The sequence below is a fragment of the Nannobrachium achirus genome (genome assembly GCF_963921795.1).
Source record: "Nannobrachium achirus genome assembly, chromosome: 20".
Classification (NCBI taxonomy): Eukaryota; Metazoa; Chordata; class Actinopteri; order Myctophiformes; family Myctophidae; genus Nannobrachium; species Nannobrachium achirus.
In genome coordinates, this window is record NC_137827.1 from 23,773,536 (window position 1) to 23,793,535 (window position 20,000).

Genomic DNA, 20,000 nt, shown 5'->3' on the forward strand with positions numbered 1-20,000 from the left:
TGTCTGTTGTCACAATGTCATCCTGCCTTCCTCTTCCTTTCCTGTCTATTCTATTTCTGTAAAAGCAGAATTCCCAAACCCATTTAGACCTGAGGCCCATTCTAAAAAAGGCCTTCTAAATCCTTACCAAGGTTTTCTGAAAAACTTCAAATTAAAAATAAATAATGTTGCTATATACTGTATATGGCAACAACTACACACAGAGGTGTTCCCAGCTTGAAAGGTATAACCAATAACCATGTATAGGTCTAAAAGGGTTAGTGCAGTGGTTCTCAACCTGTGGGTCGGGACCCCCAGGGGGGTCTCCAAATTATTTTGGGCGGTCCCCAGATGATTAACTTAATGTGCAACATTGTTTTCTCACTCAACAGTAAACAAACCAACATAAAGTTTAAGTGTATAGAGGGTAAATGTACATTTCTAAAGTGACAATTTAAGGACTTTGTAATACCTCTAAAATGACAAATTAAACATTGGCCAAATTGTCAAATATTAGAGGCAAAATTGTGAAAATAGAAGATCTACATGCTCACAACGCCTCGCAACGTGAGGCGTTGTGAGCATGTAGATCTGCTATTTTCCACTGGGTTAGTGCACCTGAATATAGCAACAGCTAGCACAAAGCTGTCATAGTTTCTATTCCATAACCATTGCCTATAATATAGATGATATGATTGGATTATAATGCACATACCGGTATCTCCTTCCATATATTATAGACTCTATATAGAAGCAGATATGGGATTCTAATCCAATATGCTTCAGCATCACTACACCAAACGATAATATTTCTCCACTTGTGCACTGCCGGTACCTACAGGGTACAGTCAAAGTCATTGATTTTCTCATTACCCCCCAGTGGCAATTACTGTGGCGTTCTACACCGATACCTTCAGCTCGCTTACCACTGGTGTACAGTTAGTTACTGGACACAAAAGAAAACTCAGATCAAACTGGGAAATCACACCAAGAAGAATTACTAACAGCTGAAAGTCACAGACAGAACTGAGGAAAATAATTGTGTTTCTCTTCACTCGGACTTACAGTGCTGGGCAATATATTGTATCAATATTATATCGATATTATCATGGTATGAGCCTAAAAATCATCTGGGATTTTTCTAAATTGTAATATTGTGATATTGTGGAGGCTGCAATAAAGTAAAGTGAGGACATTTTGTGAAGTTATCAGATTGTTATGGCTGATTACTGATGATTACTCACTAATTTTATAATGACAAAATTTGTGAAAGCACCATATACCGGTAGTCATCCACACAATATTGTCACAATATCAACATATTTGATTTTGTCAATATTGCCCAGCCCTAGATTAATAATACATTAAATCTCTGATCTTCATTTAGCTGGTTAGAGGACGAGGGACTGTTACAACCTGGACTAAAGTAGAACCATTACAGCACAAGTCTATCGGTGTGTGTGTGTGTGTGTGTGTGTGTGTGTGTGTGTGTGTGTGTGTGTGTGTGTGTGTGTGTGTGTGTGTGCGTGCGTGCGTGCGTGCGTGCGTGCGTGTGTGACTACTACACACAGTGATGGTATCATGGTATTTTGGGGTGGCATAGCTGAATGGTTAGGGAGCCCACCTGGGGAACCAGAGCCCCTGGTTGTCCCAGGTTCAATTCCAGGCCAGGGTAGCAATGTCGATGTGTGTCCCTGAGCAAGACTCTTAACCTCTAATTGCGCACGCGTTCCTTGTGGGCAGCGAATAAACTGGGTTGGGCTGAAAATACTGAATTTATTTCATCCTGTGAGGGGAGGAAATAGGTATCTAATACTTTTTATGATCATCCAGCTAGGCTACAGTGATGCTAAACCAAGATGATGCAATTTGAAAGAACATAATTTAGTTTATGAAATGTTAGCTGGTTTACATGTCTAGACATTCATAAATTCTATTTGCTGGTAAACGATCACGCTGCAATGCACAATGGTAATATACCACGCTTAAGTTTCTAAATATAGATTGATGGTAAGTAAAGGTGATTGATTGATTGAGGTAAGTTATTTATCCTAATGGGTGATATAGTCTGTGTATAGCATCGTAAAATGAATGAATCATCCTTGATTGATGGAGATTGACAGAACGATGTGTCATGCTGCTTCCTATCCTCCAAGTGACTCAACACCATCAATAACATTAACAGCCTCAAGATACACCTCCCCACGTGCACACATAGACATCAAAGGGGACTTGAGCCCCTGCCCTTTTACTTGTCTGAAAAAAGTGCCCTCTCCAGACCATGAAAGCAGTTTTCACTATGGTGAAAGAAAGGCAAATGCCCTCTTTCCATGTCATACCTGAAGGCATCATTCAAGAGAATTGCATTGTCCAAACTCTCCTGAACTTGAATACAGCATCTTATGTTGAAAGAATTTCCCTCTGTGTAGAAATCCATGCTGTTACTCCACATCTGAAATAATGACTTGATTAGGCTTAGTTTAGTGTAGTATCAAGTACTGAAATTGCCGACCTCCAAGCTCACAACGCGTCGCAGCGCAACGCGTTGTGAGGTGAGGTCTGCTATTTTCACCAAAAGGCCCTTTTAGAAATTTGAGCCCCTACCTCTCTAACATTCTCTGCACGTCCCTGTACCTCCCCATTCCAGACAATGCATTACATTACATTATGTAATTAGTAATGTATAGTATAGTAATATATAACAGTTGCTCTCCCTCTCTCTCTCTACCAGATAGCCAGCTAATCATAGCCACCAGCCAGAGAGAGATGTGTTCAAACATACCAACACACCAAGCAAAACCAAATAATCAGAACAGTATTTATGACCAAAGGACTAGTCCTCTGTCTTCCTGCTCCATGTTTATAAAGTCATGTGGTGGCTGCTGCCTGCTGCTCCATTGTATTGTTGACATTATCCTGGCCTAGATACTAGCAAAAGGAACACTTCCCCTTGAAGATTCCAGTCATATTATCCGTTAATATCCGCCAGGATTAAACAATTGTAAAACATTAACACACCCTTCCTTGCTAAATCACCCTGGGTCAACGTTCAAGTCTGGGATTTTGTTTACTGTCTTTGGGCCTGACAAGGAGTTAAGCATTGATTAAATCCCTTCTACGTCGATATTGCTAATCCGTGCTTAAGGTCCACTGTAGCAGCCACGTTCTGAACAAAGGAGGAGATTGTTACAAACATCGGAGGTGGCGAACACTGGGACATCAGCGCACTGAGTGAACTTCTACATGAGCAAAGACCCCCTGCAGCTGAAATATCCCATGTCTGTGACACACGTGCACGTGCGCACACGCGCACACACACACACACACACACACACACACACACACACACACACACACACACACACACACACACACACACACACACACACACACACACACACACACAAAGTGTCAAGTTCAGCCAGTCAGCTCTGCTGACATGTCAGGTCCAGAGAAAGAACACAGAGCAGAGGCATGAAGAGGAGGAAGAGGAGGATTAGTTAAAGAGTGTTACCGTTGCAGAACTGGAGCAGTGAGGAGGTGTCATACAGGCTGCTGTAGCTGGAAAAGCCGTCCTCCATTCTCGAACCTCCGCTCCGTTGCTCCGCTCCTTGGTTCTTTTCTCCCTCTCTTCCTCTCTCGTTCTCTCTCTCCTCCGCTCCTCCTCCTCCTCCTCGGTAGACTCCTCTCTGTCAGTTTATCGTTCACTTGCCGGCCAAGGCTCTCCTTCTCCTTCCATTCAGTCTCCGCGGGTCAGGCTCCCAGTGTGAGTCACCATGGTAACCCATTCACTCTGATTATGTCATGTGAACTCCAACCTCTCGGTCCTCTTCTCTTCTCTCCTTTTCCCTTCTTCTCCTCCTTGTCCTTTTCTTCCTCTGCCCTCTTAAAAGGCTCCTGAGTGCTGAACTTCACCGACAGAATAAAACAAACGCATGCCAAGGAATGTACGCCAAAGAGAGAAAGAGACAGAGGGGCAGTGAACCACACCACTGGAGAGAGAGAGAGACAGGGGGAGAAGTTAAAACCCTGCCGGTGGTTTTGTTTTCTCGTCCGATGCTCGTCTTTAATTCTCCTCTCCTCCCTTTCCACTCCCTCCTTTCTGTTGTTCTATCGTTCCTCTGTCCACAGCAGCTGGGTGTCGTTAGAGCTGAGCGCACTGACTGATCCCCAGCAGAAAAACAGCTTTAAGAGCGCAGGCAGGCTCTGGCACAGACAAGCCAGTGTGTGTGCATGTGTGTGTGTACGTGTATGTGCATGCATGTACTGTGTGCGTGTTGGAGTGCCTGTGTGTGTGTGAGTGTTTAGATAAAAGCCTGGGACAGCCCAGCATTTCCCTGGCTCTCCCTGTCACAGACTGAGGGCGAGTGAGCGCACAGGGGGGTGGGGCCTGACTCCAAACAGATCCTCCCACTTTTAACTGCCTGCTTGGCTGGAGAGGAGAGGAGAGAGGAGATGAGAGTAGGGCTGTCACGATTATTCATTATTTCAATAATTGCGATTAACGATTTAATTGTGTTTTTTGTCGCTGACAATTACATTTCTGTTTGGCTTGTGGGCTTTGAAGTTGCACGTGGCAGATATGACACACAACCTAAATATACAAAGAAATTACTGACATATTTGACAACTTTATACTTAAAAAAAGAACATTGATAGTGGAAACGCGTCGCATCACGGTGCGTTGTGAGCTAGTAGATCTGCTATTTCAACTATTTTTGAAAATGTTTGGAAATATATGAAAAATCTTCAACATGTAAACGATTATGACGATTATGACAAAATAATTGCGATTATGTCAAATAATTGCGATTAGATGACTATGTAATAATTGTGACAGGACTACATGAGAGAAAGAGGAGATCATCTGGGCTTTGGGAAATTGTAATATTGTGATATGGCATGATTGAGGCTGCAATACAGTAACATGGGGTGATGTAATTTTGTGACTGTTCAAGCTGATTACTGACGATTACTTCTAATCTCATCGTGACAATATTCACACAATATTGTCACAAACTCACAATATCAACATATTTGACTTTGTCTATATTGCCCAGCCCTACTTAGACTAACGAGAAAGGTGCAATTCTGGGAAATTGCAAGTGTGGTTGCACTGACTGACGCGAGTCGCGAGGAATCCACTGGGAAATGAATTCCGTCTTACCATTTATATTATATATTGTGATTGTGTCAAGTGAAGCATATAATAATATTAATCTTTAATATCCCCGAAGGGAAATTCGTATTCAAGTCTGTTCAAAAACAAAAACAAGTTCATGTCTGATTGGACATGATATTGTCCAATCAGAAAAGGGACAGAAAACGTCCATTGAATTCAATGGACTTTTGGGGTTACAGAAAAGATCACAAAAATGTCCATTGAACGCAATGGACTTTTGTGATTACAGAAAGGTTAAATGAAAACAGGTTTACTTTAGGTGACAGAAATGTTCTTGGACCTAGAACAATAGTCTGGTTGCCTATAGCAACTACATTGATTAAATGTCTGATCTTCATTTAGCTGGTTAGAGGACTAGGGACCATTACAACCTGGACTAAAGTACAACCATTACAGCACTAACTAGTCTATCCTGAATTCTGATTCCAACTACAGTAAATAGTAAGTCTCTGTGAGAGTATCATCCAGCTACACAGTGTTCAGGAAAGAGGAGAAGGGAAAGGTGAGAAAAGAGGAGAGATAAGAAGAAGAGAAACCCAATGTGATGGGTGAAATCATTTGAATAACTAAGGAAGGCACCACCATGACATATTGTAAAGCAGTTGGTGCCTCAGTCTAAGGTGGTGCACGCACACACGCACGCACGCACACACGCACGCACGCACGCACGCACGCACACGCAGGTGTGGAGTCACACTGGGACACAGGGATGGAGCAGTGCCCCCATGATAAAGCAAAAACATTTACCTCCCCTATCCTAGTCCTAGACAGAGCCAACAGAGTGCTGCAGCCACTACAACTAAACACGATTATCATTGTTTCTCTGCTCTGTGTCTGTCGGTCTTATCTGCACCGTTGCAGACAGCTCAGAGACCTAGAGATCGTCATAACAAGGAACAAGAGGAGGGGGCTGAAGAGAAAGGGGACTCCCTCTTTCCCTGGTGTTTCGGTCAGGTGGGCAGGCTTTTTGAGGTTAGTCTTAGGCATAATGTCTTTTAGGGTTAAGGACCTGACCGAAACACCTGGGAAAAAGGGAGTCACGAAGAGAAAGGGAGACAGAGGGGAATTGAAAAGAGGGCGAAAGAAACAGAATAGAAGGGGGAGGGGATAAAGGATAGGAGAAAGAGAGAGAGAGAGAGACAGAGGGCTTTGGAGAGGATGCGTGGAAGGGAGAAGAAAGATAGACCAGTTTAGAGCGAGTGAGCGAGCGCGTGTGTGTGCATGCATGCAGCGTGCGTCGGTGCGTGTGAGTGAGTGTTTCAGAAGCAGTGTCGATGGTGAAATAGAGAGCTTCCTGGATTTTATTTTGACTTGCAAAGGGGGTTTTCTGCTGCAGACGTGGGGGGTAAACCTCTTTGAATTATTCATAGTTCAGGCTTGCATGGAAAAATAATAAGAGCCACAGAGCAGACAGGGTCTATGGCCTATATTCATGTAGGCAACACTCCACCCTCTGTTTGAAATCATGAGAGGAAATGGACCAGATAATAGAAAGAGATGCTCTAGTAGTGCGTGCAGTGCATACGTTTTATATTTTGCAGTGTTGCCCTGGACTGCACCATCCTGTTTAATTACAACTACAGTCTTTTTAGCCTGAAGCCACATCTGGCATCCCAGGCTTTGTCTCATTAGAAGTTTACATCATATCACCTTTGTTTCCTAAATGTTCTTTATTGTGTGCAGCAGTGCACCACCCACATCATCGCTGTTGGGAAGAAACTTTGTATGTAAAAAAATAAAAGCGTTACTTTTCAGGGAATGGGAAAAGATTATTTAATAGCTCTCGTTAATACTTTTTCTCCCGAAGTTATATCTGCGGTTGTATCATCTGCCAGTGAGGAGCCCCCACCGGGAGGATGTAGAGCCTTCGTCCTACTCCTCCCGCCAACACTCCCTCCTGACAGGCGACACCCTGAGCCTGTAGGATTACGTGCAGTGACAATTATCACCCTCCCCGCTCGGCTTCCCTCTCCCGAACCCAGGCCAATTGGGTTTGTGTGTAGACACATGCCGGATGCACCACTGTGGATGCAAAGCCACAGCCTCTGCGGTGGTGCGCAGGCACTTTATATTAGCACTGGGCCTCCCGAGTGCCTGAGTTCTACTATACTACTATTATACAATACCTTTGGTATTTATTAAACTTTTCAAAAGTAACACAAATAGCATGACAAAGTATGGCATTCATTTATATAAAAAAAAAGGATTAATAGAAATAGAAATATGCAGAAATTGGGGTTTCTGCCCGACAGCGATTATAATAAAAAGGAGACCTGGTGGTTGCATGAAGCACCTTCTGAAGCCTGGCTGGTGTTGAGCATCCTTGATGGATCCACGGTTCAAAACCTCTCTGTTGTTGACCTCAGCGCTTTAGGAGTGGTCTCCCCTTTCTTCACTCTCTCCTCTTGCTATCACGCATGTGCCACGCATGCACTCTTCTTTCCATTCCCCTGGGGGACGTTGCACTCTGCTCCATATATTACACAACAATACAACAATATCAAACCACCAAGAGATCTCTCATGAACTACTTTCCATATAGCAGCCCAGAGGAGAAGGAACAAACAAGGTGTTGTTTGCAATGTTCCCACCTCTGTTTTTTGGACTGGCTGTTAGATGTCAGAGCTCTAGTTGAGCACCTACGCAAGCTTCCAACAATGGTGATTGTCTTGCAAGAACTCATTCGTACAGTCTGCCTTCTCACTAAAGGGGGTAAAACTCTTGTTTAACAGAGGGTTTCAAATTATGATTGAAATCAAGAGAACAGAACTGCTCACATGAATACTGGTTTAATGTTGTACAGTTTACCGGTATGTAATTTGGACTATAATGATGAAATCCTTGTATTTGATTGTTTTTTACATTATAGTGTTATTCTATTTAGAAAAGCCTCATGTGGACAGGTGTTGAAAATATAATAACACTCAAACAATGCATCTGGTTTGTCCAATGTAATTGTCCATGTCAAATAAAATATCATAACATAACATATGACGTGCTGCTACCGCTTTACACTTTAAAAAAGTATATAATAAAAAAGGATGTAAGGCTAAGCTATTGACATGACCTCTCTGTAATTATGCATTACCTTCATGTGGATGCCCTGCAGCTATGCCTGTCAGCAATTTGAAACATGCCAAACCTTTTCTTTTTTTTACGCACAGAGGCATTTGGTATTTAATCTGATAAAATGAAAAGTGCATATTTCCTAGTTATTCTTTCAGCATTTGTAGGCTTGTATGCTGTAGTTAGTAGAGAGTCAGGAAACCAAGGGCAGATAGAGGAGAGAAGACTGGGAGTCAAAAATCAGGTCCTTGCGGCTCACACAAGAGTTTGTGCACTAACTGGCAGAGTCACTAGTGTTTTCAGATATGGACAGGAAAGGTACATGGCTCATGGATGATGATGATTCTTCTTTCGCAAGACAAACTATAAATTCACTGTGTTCTTTCGTAAGGGCTCCAAAGTCGCATTGTCTGACGGGCTCAGATTAGAGAATACTGGAACTCAGACTGCATTGGTGGGGTGGGAGGGGCAGATTGTGGATTTCTGGATTAGTGACGTGACGAGACGGGGTGAGAGAAAAGGGGATGGTGTGTGTGTGTGTGTGTGTGTGTGTGTGTGTGTGTGTGTGTGTGTGTGTGTGTGTGTGTGTGTGTGTGCACGCGCGCTTCATTGAGAGGCAGCTGAAACAGGGGTATGCCCGCCCCATCCATGTGCCTAAACCCCACTTTACCTCTCAGCGGGTGCCAGCTGGTGGGAACACAGCCCCCGGCCCTCACCCCCACCTTTTCTCCCTCACACACAAACACCTCCCCATTGTCCTCCCATCACAAGCCACTTTTAGCGCAAATCAGTAGGTACAGATGATGTGATCAACATAATTTAGGATGGTGATTTTATGAATGCCACGTTTAATTATTTTGCCATTTTTAACCCTAACACATTTTCGATTCATGACGCTGGTGCAAGTATAAATCAGGGATAACTCCTACACCTAACCTCCAAATGTCTAATCCTTACCCCAGCCTGAATATTTTCCTAGTTGTAAGCATAACTCGAAACATCTTTTTGAACCATAAATCAACCATCTTTCTTGTGAGGACCAGGGAAATGGTCTCATATTGTCTACTCAAATTCTACTAGTTTGTGGGCCCCAAATAGTAATGCAAGTACACATTCACACACAAACACACATGCACACACTCACTTGCCGTGTTAGCTTGAAAGTCGAGTTCTTGTAGGCAAGCAACACTGCCTTACTACAGAGAATAAATGATGTTTAAACATACCCTGCAGCTTCTCCTTGGTAATATATACACAGCCCCTTCACACAAATTCCTCTCTCATTCCACCGGGACGCTCAAAACAGATCTACATGTTAAACGCTATACCTGAGTGTTTGTGTACTACTTGACCACCCTATGACCCACGCAGAGATGAATAATAATAATAATACAAATAATAAGAAAGAAAGACAAAGATCCTAGGATATCCTCCAAGCACACAGTCACACACGCACGTCGCACACATGTCAGTGGGTCGGATTAAACACAATCAAATCTGTATCTACATGTATATAAGAGAACAAGGTCAATCCTCCACAGTAAGATCCAGGTACCATCTGCTGGGCGGCTGGGCCTGTCCTGCTTATTTGTGATTTATACCATGAATTAGTCAAACCTGGTCTCTCTGGTGGCCTATATATAAAAACTAAATTGCAACAATACTGGACTCATTCACTGTTTAGATTTGGGGTGCCTGGGGCAGTCTGTGTTTTGATCATATCAATCAGGCTGGAAAGCTCCATGGATCAAGACCCTCTATAGTGGGGGCTGACACAGTTATATTTGGCTGCTTTATGGGTTTTAGAACTGCACTAGTTAAACCTCAGTAAATACTGCAGTGACTGACTGGCACAGTTGAAAACAGCAGGCTTAAAAGGGATTTCATATTAGCAAAGATGTTTTAAATGGGAGCTCAGAAAAGCAAGGTATACAAATTCTTGAATCGACTATAGCCTAAAATAGGAATGGTCTGTTTTGCATTCTATTAAGTTGGTTCTGTAAAGATATAACAGCTGGTCATTGTCACTGTCAGGAAGAAACCTGTAGTGAGCTTGTAGCTCTGCTACTTTCTCTATTTTCACATATAGTGACATGCAGTGCTGTGTTCTACCTGTAATGCACGTATATGGCGTCTGCTGTCGGAAATAAAAATATGAATAGCGTCTGCCCTCGTGAACCTTTCAAAGTAGCGTATTTGATAGGCATCATGCACAGGCGTATGCCCTGGCCACACGAATAGCCGCGGATCATAGATTATACTATGCCCTCAAAAAAAGTCTAAGAACACACCACTGGTGACATGCCCAAAACAGGGACACCAGGCTAGTTTAGGAAATGGAAGTCTGTATGTGGGTTTTATAAATGAAACGTATTGAGTTGACCTTGAGCTTGTAGCAAAATAATAACCACATCGTATCCATTGTAACAATTTTGGACATACAAGGTTTTCCCCTGACAGCGACGTCATCCAATAATACTGTAAGATCTGTGTGGGAGGAAGTCTTACGAGCCAGTAAAATGTCTGGTCTGATACATACTTTTACTTACATTTATGTAAGGTTCATAAGTTCACCTCTTTGGCCGCCATGCCAAGAACATCACAGAACAAGTCTGGGTCGAGTGAAAAAAACAACTAGGAAATGGTGTGGATCTTGGGATCCACATAAAAACGACGCGGCTCCAATGTAGGCCTCAGACTTCATGAGACCTGCCCCTGACGTCGCTCACTTATGACAGATATATGGCTCCAAATGTGGGCAAGGTTTCAGCCACATTGATTTGCATTATAAAATAAAAGTTCAATATCTCAAAAGGTATAAAACATAACATTGTATGTGAAAATAAAGGGGAGGTGGAAAGACACAGGCAGGCAGAACGGCAGACAGACGCACGCACACAATTAGTGTGTGTGTGTGTGTGTGTGTGTGTGTGTGTGTGTGTGTGTGTGTGTGTGTGTGTGTGTGTGTACACATACACACACACAGACCCTGTCATAGACAACGAGAATTTTGCAGAGCCACGCTGTAAAACGCCTTGATATTATAGACGTTCTTCGTGATTTTGAGAGAATATAAAGAGAGAAAGCCAACAATAAAGTGTTGGCTATATGCCAAGATCAAGTCAGAGGGTGTGACGTCTCAAAACAGCAGCAGTATTAGAAAGGGAGGGACAGCCTATTCATTTTAATAACTGTCTGGACAGCAGAAAAGAGAGGTGGAGTTGTTAGAGAAATAGATGGAATGCGAGAGCTGAATTTATGTGGAAAATGCATTATTTCCTGCCTGATGGAGAAAACAACCTTTTCAGTCATTTTTTATATACAGCTATCAGAAAATGTGTTGAGGCTAAATTGAAGACATTTCAAGGTGCCAAATTAAGAATGGTGAAAGGCATTAGCTATAAACAATTCACAACAACAGTCAGATAAAAACAATGCAGCAGTCACTCTTCAAAACAATTATGTATGTTTTTGCACAAAGGCAATGTTTTAAGTGTGTGTGTGTGTGTGTGTGTGTGTGTGTGTGTGTGTGTGTGTGTGTGTGTGTGTGTGTGTGTGTGTGCGCGTGCGTGCGTGCGTGCGCGCGTGCGTGTGTGTGAGGGAGAGAGAGAGAGAGAGAGAGTGTGTAAGTTGACAGGCTCCAGTCAAACTGTAACCTCTATATTTAGTCTAGTTTTGAAATGGAATCCTGAGGCCAAGTTCTCCGCTTCTTACTGCCTAAAGTATGTGTGTGCGCGTGTGCATGTGTGTGTACATGCAACGTGCATGTGTGTCTCTGTCTCTGTCTCTGTCTTTGTGTCAGCTTGTCTTAGTTGTCTATCAATAGTAACTGGTGTCCATGAAGATGAGACATTATTACAAGGGTATTTGCCATGTTGGAATATGTAGGAGGAATGTGACTGTGACCTACTTTAAAAAGACAAAGCCAATGAAATTAAATGGTAATATTTAGTTAACGGCTCCTAGTAAGAAATGAGAGATAGAGACACAGCACTCAGATTCAACCCCACACAGTATCTCAGTCCACCGAGCTTGCTAACACAGTACTGCAAATACTAAAATCATTGCACCATGTACAGATACATCAGTATGCCTAGTTTATCGCCAGGCATGCACACATAGACATCAAAGGGGGCTTGAGCCCCTGCCCTTTTATGAGTCTGTAAAAAGTGCCCTCTCTAGACTACAAACGCAGTTTTTACTATGGTGAAAGACATGTAAATACCCTCTTTCCATGCCATACCTGAAGGCAGACTTCATGAGAATTGCCTTGTCCAAACTCTCCTAAACTTGTATACATCAGTACATTATATTGAAAGAATTGCCCTTACTATCCACAAATCCACACCACATCTCCAGTAATGCCTTTTTTATGCTTAGTTTTTAGTGTGTTATGAACAACGCGTTGCATAATTAAAAACAATCAAACGCAAAAGATGAGGTTTTATTTTTGTTCAAAATGCAGAGAAGCTAAGCCACCTGATGAAATATGCAAGCACGAGAGCACTGCAATGCGTTTAGGGGAACCACAGCCAAATCCTTATGATTCATGAAAAGTGGGTCATCACTTGTGTTTCGGTACAGTCTTTAGTCATGGTACCTAATAGCATTATATATGTGGAAAGCCAATGAGACTCTAAAATCCATAAGGACCCGTTTGTCCCTGTCAGGCAGAAACATTCTATCTTCAACTTATTCAGGCCAGGGACCCCTTAGCTGAGAGAGAGATGGTTTGACAGCACGATCATCTGTGTATTTTGGATTCATGTCAGTTTGTGTTTTCAGATATTTAACCACTTGAACTGTCAATACCTGACCCGGACCCCCTGTTGAATCTCCTTTTTATGTTCTTTCATAAATTAATTCCCTTTTATACTTCATCTTATGACAGTGTCACGCAAACATAGCCGATCTACTAGCTAACACTTCACAACAATTTGACAATCTTCAAAACTATTTTGAAAAATAGGAATGCCAGTTTTAAGTCTGTCTGTGATGGCTTTATAAATATTTAACCAATGAAAAGTATTAACAAAAGACTAACAAAATAACAAATTCATTTAAGTCATTGGAACACAGGTTCTTTTTTCAATCTCCTGAAAGTATTAAACTGTTACATACAAGGTTTTCACCCGGCAGCGATGATATGGAACACTAGTAAGCAGTCAGCACACATCAAGCCTCAGAACAGCTGGTTAAAAAGAAAGATAACTGCTATGCAATCTTGGTTCTTAATAATGTATCCTATAAGAAATACATCATCTGTCTTTCAATGAATTGAAGTCAAATACAGCAAATAAGGATTGATCCAAACACTATTAAATGATCCACTCCAACTGAGCTGAGGTCCTCAATGCTGCAATTCTAAATACACTGCCAACACTGCAGCTACAGCTATTGTTCTCTAGAACAATACTGTTCATGTGGGATTTGAGGTGAATGAAGGCGTTAGAAAGCCAGTCTTTAGGTGACGCACAAACACACAAACAACACTGTTCCCTGGTAAAGTCTCTCTTTGTGCCCCAGTTCACAAAACAGTTACGCACATCTATTTCAGCACTGGTGCAGGACAACACAAGTCACAAGATCAAAATGATCTTGGCTATTTTCACTAGTTTGGATACCGGGGAGACATCACATTTCCACTGCTCTAAATAGCTCCTAATCCTGCGGCTGTGTAGAAAAGTTGTTGTTGGGGTCTTTGTCACTGTATATTTACACATCTTAACTAGTAGCAGTGGACGCTATTAACCACTTGAACCCTAGGATCCCTGTTCTGACGGCTGAAAAAACGTCTGAAAACGCTATGTATCGTTCGCTGCATGTCTGAATAGTTTTTTTTTCTCATAGTATTTCATTCTATCCTGTGTTTCCGAGGCGTCTTGAACCGTTTACAGCAGCTGTAACTGCCAGTATTAAATTGTTTACATCTTGTTTTACTCTTGTTATAGGTTCATTTGTACTCTCTGAGGTATGATAGTCCTTAAAATGTAAAAGTTTGAGAATCACTGGTATTGTTATTGTATAGCAGATGTGAAGTCCACATACAAGCTCAGTGTGATAAAATAGGTTCCAAATGTGAGGAAAGATTCTTGTTCCTCAATGTTGAATCCTGCTTATAAGGAATAAAACCGAACCAAAAAAGGTCTGAACCAATGTGTCGCTCACACTGAGGACATTAAAGTGTGTATTCAACACCTACTGGCGTGCCCTCAAATACTATGTTTATGTGTTTGTTGCATTTCAGTATGTATTCAATATTTTAACAGGATGTTTCACACTGGACCTGATATACATGCAAAACATTGGTGATATAAGAGACCATGTGGGCTGTTTATCTTGGTGCACAACACTGGAAAAGAAAGTTCATTCACTCACACTATATACATTATAATACTGTGTCTGGCAACTCATTAGAGCCACCCCCAGAGACCTGCAGTAATCCACCTCCTTCATCACTGCCGTCATCTCCTCCTCCGCTTGCATCAAGACGGATAATGATGTCATAGTTAGGGAATAGGGGTCATAGGTCATGATAAGTTCTTGCCATTGCATCTACTTAAACGCGGTGGCAGAATGGATCAGATCTAATTCTACAAACCCCCGTCTACGGTCGGTTCGGCCAACAATGACAAGTCTACAAGTTTTGTTCAATTAATGCTAATGAGACTCTTATTTTGTGTACAGCGCATTGCATCACATTATAGTCCAATAACTAATTACAGACCTTTTTAGTGTATATCGTCGAAACCTCGAATCTCCAAGTTTCAAATTTGAAAGTTTTTTCGTAATGCAAAGCCCTGCTTCATCACACAAGACTGTCGCACAAAACTAGTGAAAATAGCCGATCTGTGTGCTTGTAGATTGGCTATTTTCACTAGTTTAGATAATTTTTTAAATGATAAATACAAAACGAATGGTTTTGGACATACAAGGTTTTCACCCGGCAACGACGATATCCTAGAATGGGAGGGAGGACTACTGTACGCATTATAATTAACCACATGATGAATGTCCCACTCCCTATTCTGGGCTGAACATTTGGCAAAAATTGCCGATGTACAAACTCAGAATGGGTGGCTTTGTCAGTTTGTATATTGGCTATTTTTTGGCCTAGAGATTTGGTCTAGAGCAGTGGTTTTCAACCACTGCAGGGACCAGCAGTGGTCCTTGAGGGGGTTCCAGGTGGTCTCCAGCTAAATGATGGAGAGTTGGTAACCCTGTCTGAGAGGTGACCGTGGTTTTCCCGGTGACCCTAAGCGCAACAGTGGGGGCCGATGGGCAAGGAGGGTCGCGAGCTTATGAGAAACAACTAAAACAAGACCTTAAAACCTGGCGAAAACAGTTGCGTGCATTAGCGCAAGATTAGATGAGGATAAAGGAAATCATTAAATGGAAAACATTAATGCGCAATGTTGCCACACCTGAATAATTGTGGTTGTAAACAATAACACAGACAATATAATAGTCTAGTAGTGGGAAGAAGGGGTTATCATCATCATGGCCCCAAATAACTTTTAAATATCTTGCAATTGGCGACAAGTCTCTTACGAAATCGGCAAGAGTGCCTCTCAATACATAATACTAACCTCTCCATCGGCAATAGTCAGTGGTGTGTTACTGTGTTCTAGAATTCCCCACGCTCCCGCACCCCCACCGTTGCGCTCAGGGTCACCGGGAAAACCGCAGTCACGTCTGAGAGGCTAAATCTCATCAAATGGTGGTCTGTGGCTCAAATGCCAATGGACTAGTATAGAGTCCAGGGGTGTCAACTAGGGTTTAAGTGGATAAAGTAAAACAGCAAAGAAACCTTCATGTTCTATAGGCTGGAATTCTATCAGTCCAAATGAAAGGCAAAATATAGCAAGGATTCTCCACCATGAACACTTTACATATTCTACTGGCCAGCAGTGAGCCAGAGAATGTGCTTTATAATTAATAAACCTGCTATGCTAAATCGCTGTGTTTGTCTCAAACCTGGTCATATAAAGGCAATTCATCACTAGCAAAATGTACTCCATGGTGTAGAAGTACCGTTTGTATGTGTGTGCACACACACACACACACACACACACACACACACACACACACACACACACACACACACACACACACACACACACACACACACACACACACACAGAGAGCATGGAAAGGCTGTATGTTCTCTCAACCGACTACAACATTAATCACATCTGACTTGGCTGCTGAAACATCTCTGCACTCCCTTCCCCCATTTCCTGAACAAGCAGGAACTCCATCTCTCCTTCTCTCTCATTTTCATCATTATATTTTATTTATCATTCTCTCATTTTCCATACTTTTATTATGTTTTAATATAAGAATGGCATCATGTAAAAGCCTATACAAAAGAATAGTCCTATCATGAGTACATTCTTCATTAATGGGCCTCTGTTGCAGAACTTGCCAGCTCTAAAGTCACAGGCTCAGTCCTACAATCAATACAGCCAAAAATAAACCCTGGCACGCACCTGAGCATCTAAGATCAATCAATACAGACTGCATTCTAATCCATACTATTAGTTTACAATTTAGGCATTTAACAGATGCTCTCATCCAGAGCAGACAACAGAGTAAATGGCACGTACCCTAGTTATGGTCACATACATACTAGTGCAAACTTTGCCACCCCTGTAAAACAATGAAGTGCTACAAAGTAACTAGGATTAGGATGCCAGATAAACATCAAACCTGTCAAAAGGGAAAACCACCCATTTTCAATATTGAACTATGTCATTAATATACCTTAGAGGAGTTGTGTGGAAATAAAAAAAAGATCCACCTTCTGTGTTGCCTAGAACTGGAGGAATGTTTTGGGGGTTTGTATTGTAAATCACACAGTGATGACCTCACACCGGTGTGATTTACAATACAAACCCCAAAATCGATCCTCCAGTTATAGGCAACACAGAGGGGGGGGGGGACGTTTTATTTATTTAGGGTTAACTCCTCTAAAGTATATTAATGACATAGTTCAATATTGAAAATGGGTTGTTTTCTCCTTTAACAACATGCTGTCTACGTATAACATAAATAGCATTTGTGGACAAGCAAGCAGAACATAATTTTGAGTAACCAACAACAGTGCAATTAGCATCTATCAAAAAGATAGGAAACAATAAGTGAGAATGAGAATACGAATGGTCAAACTCTTTCCTTATGTAGTACTATTATCCTCCAGTGTCATACTCAGTGTCATTATGTACCTGTTTGGTTCTGGTATAACCTTTCACAATGATGGAACTAGGCTATCCAAGCATTGATGGCTGTTCAGTCATATCAGAATACGCCTAAACTGAAACCATTTGTCTGTAAAATTACACTGGATGATGCAGAAAACCCAATGCCAAACATCCAATCTTCAGTCAGGTTGGTATTACATTAGCCTTTGAAATGAGAAATACGTTTGACACACACTTGTTTCCGTATTGAGGCCACAGATGGAGTGCTGCTGACGTCAGCGTGAGATGAAGAGATGATGCTCTCTTCAACTCTCTTCTCCATCTCTCTGACGACACACATGCTGACACATACACCACACGCACGCACGCACACACGTATATGTATGTATCATCTGTATCATGACAGGAACACAGAAACGGGCCGCTTGCTTAGTGAAGCCTTTTCATCTTGTCATCTCCCATTGTGGGCTCCATACATCTCAGTTATATATGACACAGAATCAACCAAACCAAAGCGAACATTTTAACTCTAATTTTGCTTCCGGGGGTCTCTGGAACTAAAGATTTTGAGATGGGGGTCCATGGCCAAAAAATACATATCATTTTGGGGGTCCTTGTCTTGACATGAAAACGAGCACCACTGACATAGAAACAACGTTTTTCAAAAAACCTTAGGATTTAGAAGACACTTATAGAATTGGTTCAAAATATTCAAAGACTTGCACACATTTTCATGATTTAAAAAAAATAGCAGATCTACAAGCTCGCAGTGAACTTGTATATCTGCTATTTTTTAATAGTTAAAGCATAAAATAATGGTTAAAGTAATAATGCGTAATAATAATTCTGCTTTTCATTTTCAAACCACACCTTACTTACGTCCTCTCTCTCTTCAATAAACCTTGTGCTTGCCATCCACGCCACCTCTTTGATGCTCTACTTTCAAAAGCCTGATTTATGCTTCATCGTACAACGGTGTCACACATTCAAAATAACCAATCTACAAGTTCAATAGTCTACCTACAAGCTCACTACGCACTGCATCTGCTATGCATTGTGAGCTTGTAGTAGGCCTACTATAGGATAATTTAAGCATAATATAATGTACCTCTGTCTTTCCATAGAACAGACCCAGTTTTCCCTCAATTTCTGACTTTCTCCCCCATCTTATGTTTCTCTGCCTTTCCTCACCCTGTTTTTTTCCCTCACTAGGTCAAACAGAGTATTATCCATACACTGTGCCAAGACTGACACCTGCAGGTAGACATGACAAATGCTTTGGTAAATGCTGCTTATCCCTTGAACAAAGAAAGTCAGCTTTAGCTTTAGATGATACTCTTCAATACATAAATAAACACATAAATAAATAGACAATATTATAACCAGTAAGGCTCCCTAATCGGGAGATAAGCGACCGTAGGTCACTTATCTCCACAAATAGGGCAAAAATGTGTTTTGCCAAAATCTTCCTGATCCATGTTGATGACATGAGTGTAGACATACTGTGTAGTGATTTTCGTGATTTTAGGGCAAAGGAGCAGTGTCCAAAAATGTGTTTTAACACAGCAAATCTCAGCCATGATGACAAACAATGTCCAACCATATGCCACAGACAGTGTCCAGTGCCCACACCCCATGACAAACTTCTTCCAGGCAGCCAAAGTACCACTCCAAAAATACTCCTGGAGATGAAGATAAATGTGTCATCCAAATGAAAACACACTGGCGAATAATCTTAAACTGACAAGTTAGCCAAATTGATACACAATAAATCTTCATGCAAATGCTATGATACTTGTCTATTTTTGGGTCAAGGTAATAGGTCACAGAAAGTCAAAAATGCTTTGGCAGAAATAGTTAAATTTACTTCAAACTAAAAACTAAATGTTATTATTTCTGTTTCAGTTCAATACTCATGTCCAAGATTCAAACTTTGGTACTGTTAAAGGTTTTCATGAGTCATATTTTGTACCAGAGCATCGCCCGTGTTTGTGTTTAAAGGGCAGGTAAAAGCAGGTTTTGTTGTGTCTGGCAACACTGGTTTCTATCAAGACTCACAGAGAGAGTTCAGTGATACATTAGATTAGACTAAAAAGACTAGACACGCATTTCACTGCAGTCAGCTCCTTCCTGGAATCTGTGTTTGAGTGGTGTAGAACATCTCTTATCTAGGTTTATCAGATTGGCTGGTGGAGGACAAAATGACTCAAAGAAGGACACAATGATATGAGCTTAAAATGTTTGGTACCATTTCTTTTTGCCAACGCAGTGTGCTATGTAACTTTATGCTATATATATATATATATATATATATATATATAAGGTTGCCCGTTAAATATATAGACATGCCTGTGTTTGACACGTCTGTGGTTTGAGAACACTAACAGTTCAGACAGCTGTCAAGTTGTCAAGTTCTTTCTATTATAACCGTTCAGGGAATTGTACAGGGACTATCCCAGAGAGGGAGGGGATGGGTATATGGGTAGAGAATGAAGGGAAGAGGGCATTAAACGAGAGGGACTGAGTGAGAGAGACAGAGAGATTGGCAGTAGTGGATGACCATTGTTAAA

General features: G+C 41.6%; 1 protein-coding gene across 3 annotated transcripts in view; it reads right to left on the bottom strand.

Moving 5' to 3' along the window:
* Positions 1–3,560, bottom strand: part of eml1 (EMAP like 1) — a gene marked incomplete at both ends in the record, with an annotated part of 72,161 nt that extends 68,601 nt beyond the window's left edge. For all 3 annotated transcript variants that reach the window (XM_080750448.1, XM_080750447.1, XM_080750446.1), the window contains one exon: positions 3,494–3,560. In XM_080750448.1, the coding sequence (XP_080606574.1) occupies positions 3,494–3,560 (67 nt within the window). The remainder of the gene's footprint in view (positions 1–3,493) is intronic.
* Positions 3,561–20,000: the final 16,440 nt, after the last annotated feature.